This window comes from Tyto alba, unplaced genomic scaffold (genome assembly GCF_018691265.1).
Source record: "Tyto alba isolate M040663 unplaced genomic scaffold, T.alba_DEE_v4.0 Super-Scaffold_28, whole genome shotgun sequence".
In the NCBI taxonomy this organism is placed as follows: Eukaryota; Metazoa; Chordata; class Aves; order Strigiformes; family Tytonidae; genus Tyto; species Tyto alba.
Window position 1 is genome coordinate 5,536,900 of NW_024881302.1, and position 6,800 is coordinate 5,543,699.

At 40.4% G+C, this 6,800-nt stretch overlaps 1 protein-coding gene across 5 annotated transcripts in view; it reads left to right on the forward strand.

The window, feature by feature from the left end:
• The window catches only part of CARD11 (caspase recruitment domain family member 11), a 116,445-nt gene extending 110,822 nt beyond the window's left edge, over window positions 1–5,623 (forward strand). For all 5 annotated transcript variants that reach the window (XM_042798794.1, XM_042798795.1, XM_042798796.1 and 2 more), the window contains 5 exons: window positions 464–596; window positions 1,149–1,328; window positions 2,477–2,601; window positions 3,412–3,527; window positions 4,088–5,623. In XM_042798794.1, the coding sequence (XP_042654728.1) occupies window positions 464–596; window positions 1,149–1,328; window positions 2,477–2,601; window positions 3,412–3,527; window positions 4,088–4,292 (759 nt within the window). In that variant the 3' untranslated portion in view covers window positions 4,293–5,623. The remainder of the gene's footprint in view (window positions 1–463; window positions 597–1,148; window positions 1,329–2,476; window positions 2,602–3,411; window positions 3,528–4,087) is intronic.
• The last annotated feature ends 1,177 nt before the right edge of the window (window positions 5,624–6,800 follow it).

Consider the following 6,800-nt stretch of genomic DNA (forward strand, 5'->3'; position numbering starts at 1 on the left):
GAGGAATAGTTGGGTGGATGAGGAATGAAAGCATGAAGGCTTTTCTCAGTGTAAAAATGTGCCATTTGAGAGGTTTTAAGTTTCCTTGGTACAGCAAAGAAGAGGCAGAGTTTTGGGCATAACCTGTGATACATTTGTGCATATAGTCAGAGTGGGTATGTTACTCTGCTGTGGACACATCAGTGCTTGTACTGGTGATAGCCGGGAGCTCTGCAAAGAAAAAAAACATGCTGCTTAAGAGCAGAGAACAAAAGGAAAAATCCCGAAGGGGATTAACAAAGTCTCTGAATCAGATCTATGATATTTAAAGAGCCTTAGAATTCAGTCAACAGATCCACAGAGTCTTGTCTTTGATAGACATAGGTAATTCAGATCTCGTAGATAACAAGTGTGGGCAGATGGATACATGGGAGAATAAAGAATGTAAGAAATGAGGGTCAAATCTCTTTGTTCACCTTTTCAGTTTGTCAGTAGGTCTGAAAACAAATATAAGCGTATGAATAGCAATGAGCGAGTCCGTATCGTCACTGGCTGGCCCTCTGGTCTGGCTCGGACCTCATCTGAAGCAAAGAAGCCATTGCCTGATAAACTGGAAGGTATGGATATGAAATAGTAATAGCTTTTACACACATGGCACTGATATAGAGGCCTACATAAAGGTCTACATAACAGCATGACTGTGAAAAATGTCATTCCTATTACTAGCATCTGTGGTCTACGCTGTGCAAAAATTCAACATTTCTGACCAAAACTGATTCTGCTAAAAGTGCTTGGAGCACTAAGCCTTCATGAGCAAGTTTAAGACACTGAAGCTTTCTGTTTAGTTAGTAGTTCTTCCTAGGTGCTTTCTTGCTCTTTGTCCAAAAACATTTAACTCTGAGTAAGTCAAGCTAATAAGCAGAAGGATTCTCCAAGCAAGTGTCCTGTTAAACTATGAAATAATCTCTTGAAATCAAAAGGCATTTGAATTATTTAGTATTAGGTTGGACATCATGCTACTGGATATACAGTAAAGTCAACCCTGTCAAAAAAGAAGGGAGGATCAGTATGACTAACCATGTCATTTCTGGTTCATGTGTTTCTCCATCTTTTTCTCCAAATACTGATGGAGAGGAAACCACAGGATAAATGTCTTGTTCTTTACTCAGATTTGGATTCTGAAAGTGAAATCAATAAGAGGCTCAGTCTGATCCCTTATAGCTTGGTGAGACCAATCCACTGTGAGCGCAGGCGCCCTGTACTTTTCTCTCCCACCATGCTTGCCAAGACCTTGGTACAGAAGCTTCTCAACTCTGGAGGTGCCCTCGAATTCAACATATGCAAGCCAGGTAATGGGATAAAAGAGGACCATGACTGTTAACCCTCAGTGTTGGAAATATGAACATATATATGCACGCACACGTAGGGGCATGCACGTGTGATAGCTGCTTGAGGTACTTCGAGTCACATCAGAATTATGTGTAGCTATAAATCCTACTTTTTGAGAATATCTCAGATATTTGAATGTTTTTGAGACAGCCAGTGCACATGGTTATGAGATTCTGTGTCTATGAATATTATCCATGTGTATGCTGTGTGGTTGCTAGGATGCCCCTGAGAGACTGAAATGCTGTGAGTGCTCTTTCTGTTTGCATACTGTTTGCATACTGCATATCTAGGCAATGTGAAATTTTGATTAATTTGTTTCTAGTATTTGCTATTATAAGGAATATCTTCCCTAGAGCAACTTCAGGTTTCTATCTCGTCCAAGGCTGTGAAGATTGTGCATTTGATGTACCCGAAAGACAGATTTTCTTCCATACTAAGTATTTACTATTAAAGCAATATGCACTACCGTGATTGCTGTAGGGCAGGATTGTATACAACACAGCATTAAACATAGCTGATGTTTCATTTTTACACTAATGTTGAATACACACTGCATAGTATGCAGTCTTACAGTTATCCAGACAGAGAAACTGAAAAGTTAAGTATTATAATAAATATCCCCTGTCTTGCAACATAAAACAAAAGCTTTGATGTAGAGCTGCAATTCACAAGGGGGCCAGTATCACACATTGCAACCTAAGCCAAATTTTTTGAAACTTTAAACACAAATGTGGCAACACTAAATCCTTGTTTTAGGAGCCTATACTGAAGAGACCTTCTTTTTTTAGCACTTCTCAGCATCCCTGAAATGTTACTGTATAACATTAGGTGCTGGAATTGTATTTACTGTTTTAATTTAATGCCTTCATAGTGTTGTAGTAATTGCCCAAGGACTCATTGGTGCAGGATATAGCTGAGATGCTCAGCTGTGATCAGATTAGGCTTTAATTGAATTCAATGGAAGAAATGAGGGAGCTGTTAAGACAATTCATTGCTCATCTTCTTTCCCTGAACCATCCTTGCATCCTGTATGAAGTACTACTGGGTAGTTTTCTAGGTGTTCTGTTGTTGTAATCTTGATTTTATCCTCATTCACATCTCTTTCCAGATGTTGTAACAAAGGAAGAATTCTTAAGGAAGCAAAGAACAGAGACTATCATCTTCAGCAGAGAAAAGAATCTGAACACATACGAGTGTATTGTACCTGCCAATATTGAGGCTGTCACTGCCAAGGTGCTCAGAGTACTCTGTATCCCTCTGATAGGCTGGCTGTGAATCTTTCTGCAATGTTTCTTCCTGAATAAGAGACTGACCAATTTATACTTTCATGTTCTCTCTCTCTTGCCCACCTTCAATCTCAGATTTGTATTTATTCCCCCAAATGGCTTTTATCTGTGTTCTTGCTTTTCCTTTTCTTTTTCACACTCAGCCATATCCTTTTATATTCTCGCTCGTTCCCTGGGATGACCCAGGTTGATGCAGCAAACATTCAGTTCCTTTTCATATCATAAGTATATATGAATGTGTGAAAGAGTAAGATATACAAGGACCTAGACAAAAGAAAGGATAACCTGAAACACAGACACGAAGGTGTACACTACAAAGATAACAATGTCAAAGACAGAGATCTTGTATCAGGTAGAGTAGATTTGGTGCACAGTACGGAAAAAAGGAGAATTAAAGTGATGTTTTGTTCTCTCACAAGCAGTTGCAGTAGCTGTTCCCTCTGAACAAAGAGCAAGTATGCGTGTTTGTGTACATATGTAAAACTGGTATTTTATCATACTCCTCATCTTTAAATTGATCCATTTCTATTTAAAACCTTTTCAGAAAGCTATTAAGCTCAGCTGCTATTTGGCTGAGTAGTTGTAAACCAGTAGGAGGAGTTTGGACTTTAAATGTATATTTGATTAAAAGGTTTTAAATCAGTGCAGTGGTAAATAGAGAGCTTTTCAGCTGGCCCCATAAGGTATTGATACCTTTATCTCTAGATTCCACAGCAGTGAATGTTCCTTTGTGACACTGTTATGACTTTGTTTTCAGAACAAGCATTGTCTCCTGGAAGCTGGAATAAGCTGCACAAAGGATTTAATCAAAGCCAAGATATATCCTATTGTCCTCTTTATCAGAGTCTCCGAGAAAAACATCAAGAGGTTCAGGTAACATATCAAACCTTTTGCATATTTGATATTCCATCTTATTCAGTGAATAATTCTTGAGTCAAATAATCTTCTCACTGAGAGAAATAAAGAACCTCTTCTCTCTTCATCTGGTGCTTCTATTTGTACTATTTCCTCCCATGACTCCTCCCTGAAATCTTACAACTGGAGAAAGTAGGAATTCCTCAAATCTAGCACTCTCTCACTGTCACAGATAGCAATGAGCATTGGGGGAGGATGAGACTGAAGAATATGTGGTTTTCTCCATGCTCAGCACTCCCACAGCATTTCTTAAAGTAATGTTAGCTGGAAGAGGAAAGGTCGTAAACACTTGCACTCTCCCTACATTCAATCCTCTTAAATTGTTTCCCCATAGCCAATATTTTTCCTTGGGGGAAGCATGGAGATAAGGGGAGGATAGACCTGGAGTAGCTGTATTCTCCACTGCTTTTATTGCTTGTATATAGTCAGTAGAAAATAAATTCTTGATGGGACAGCTGGGACTATAGGATTAACTTAAAGTGTAAGACATTTATTTTTGGTCTGGTCATTTGATACAGGAAACTATTGCCAAAGCCAGAGACCGAAGATGAGTTTTTACGTATGTGCCGTCTGAAGGAGAAAGAACTGGAAGCACTGCCATGTCTTTATGCCTCTGTAGAGGCAGATGCATGGAGCAATATTGAAGATCTTATCCGAACAATAAAAGACAGGATTGGAGAAGAGCAGCGTAAAACCATCTGGATAGATGAAGATCAACTATAAAAAACATAAGTAAAATGGAGCTCTTCAGTGACAAAAGGACATATCCAGGTGGAGCAGGGGCTTGCAGAATTCTCTGATTAGGTGCCCAGTGCTCCCTCCTGTTTCACCCTTGCTGGCTGGGGACTTCCTGCTGGCAGAATGCATGTATGGAATGGAACTGGAGCTGTGTTGAATAGCCAATGTCTCAGATGCTGGGGGTCTAGGATATGGGTCAGACCACAGCCACCACCACAACTTCTGACCCACCAGCATCTCTTAAGGAACAGCAGCTGTTTAACATGTGAGAAGGACAAAGATCTTGAGAGGGAGCTTGGGGGTAATTTATTATGTTAAAAATATGGATCTCATTTGGCTCATTGAAAATTTCTGATGAGACCAGAAAAGTGGAATCTAAGATGAATAAAGCATAGAGATTGGGCTAAAGGATATGGAATTGAGGTGTGCCCCACACATGCCCTGAGGTGAGATTCTGAGCACACCCAGTTAAGGAAGCTGAAGGCTGGTTGGTAGAAACAGCAACATTACCAGTGATGGCTGTATCAGCTCTGTTGCCCTGTTTCTCCATAACCATTTTAATCAGAAGAGAAGGAAATAGCTATTATTCCTGGCATTAATTAAAATGACAATTTTCCCTTCCTTTTTAAACCCCAGTTTTATTTAACAGTTTTGCAGGTTTCCTTTGTAGTCCTGGCACTTACAGGAAAATAGACTCCACTGTCCCAGTGGCAGATCAGATCTTTCCAGATCTGCCTGTGTTTCATTTAGTTTATCCCTGCCTCTGATTGTATTCATTTGTACATCTCTCAATTTTTAACATTTTTTACTTGTGGAAAACACCATGGTGCCCTCTCCAGACAACAGGTTTCTCTGTTTCTCCACTGAAATCTGTATTTCTCTACAACATCATTGCCTGCCAACATGCCTGCTCTCAACAGGAGGGACTATTCTGAGAAGAAGAAAAGGAGAATTTCATAAGCCAGTAATCACTGCAAGCCACTCTAGTCCTTGACCTCTCTGCTGTGACTGACAGTGAGGAGACCAGCAAGCATCACACTGTGCTGTGGCCAAGCAGGATAATATTTTCAAAAGTGTGTGCAGGACTTGGAAGACCACATCCCATTTTCAAAAGCACTTGACTCCTCAGAGAGCTTCAGTTCCACTGCTAATGGGTGGGACTTAGACTCCTAAATCTCTTCAGTCTTTTAAAATTTTTCCTCTGTGCATTAGACACAGTATTGAGACTGCCAAATTGATTCAATAAAACTGACCAGATAATAATGACTTGCACAATTGCTGATCTGAAATGCAATAAAAATTGACCTACAGATGAAGAGCTGTACATCCCATTATCCTTAGATCCTTCATCCCTTGCCATATTCCCCCCTTTTAAGATGCATTTAATAACATATTTACCTTTGCTTCTGTGTTCATCCCACATCCCCCATCTTGGTGCTTCAGGCTGATGTGCATCAGATGGCAAAGAAAAGACAAAACAGAATCCAAGCAAAACATGTGGCCTGGTTGCCCTCACTTGATTAACTGCTACACTGTCTTTGCAATGAGCTTCTGATGTAGAGGGTGTCTCACAGATAGATTGGGTCAGTTCATGTTGGCTTGTGTGATTATGCTTCTCTTCTCTTTTACACACATAATTTTTTAACTAATGGTGTCTTCTAGAAGTCATTTGTGTCACTTTAACATCTAGTTTCTGCTGTTGTGTTTCTCAAGTTATTAAGGTTTAAAAGACTGTTCATAGCTAGCATTTCTCAGAGACTAGCTCTTTACTTGCCCAATGCCATCTGTTTGGGCTGTGCAAGCTGGGGGATACTACTGTTTTGGAATCTCTTTACAAAGTACAGGCTGCATACACAATTTGCAACTCCCTTCAGGGCAAAGAATAACAACCAGTTGGGGTATATATAGAACAAATGGGATGATTCTTCAGAGATCCTCTGTAGCTCAAGCAGAAATAAGAAAGTGTCAGTTAGAAAAGCTAACCCTTCCAGGAGCATTTTGCATTCATTCCTAATGCCCTGATAACACAACCTTGTGTAACAGCTGCCTGTGGTTTGTTACTGCCCCTCCTGTGATAGTTTTTGAGTCCACAGCTGAGCAATGGGAGGGAACATTTCTCAGCTGCTTCAGCAAAAAATTCAGCCAGGTCAGTGTCAGATCCCTCCAGGAGCAACCAGCTGACGGCTCACCCGACAGAACTTGTAGGATGTCCATGTCCTACTGGCTGTGCCACAGGGATCGGTAACATCTGGTGGAATGGCTAGAACAGATGGCTAGTGGGGTGGAGGGGGTGAAGTACCTCAGAGTGCCATGGCTGTTTCTGCAGTGATCTTCTCTCACCACAGTTTTATTTCTGAGCTCTCTTTACGCGGGCAACAGCTGTCGATGAGATTTATCTTACTTAAATTTAAACAGAGGAAAGGTATATGCCAAAGTCTAAAGGAGGTTCCTTTTACAATGAATGGAGATACACCTCCAAAGAGCTATTTGTCT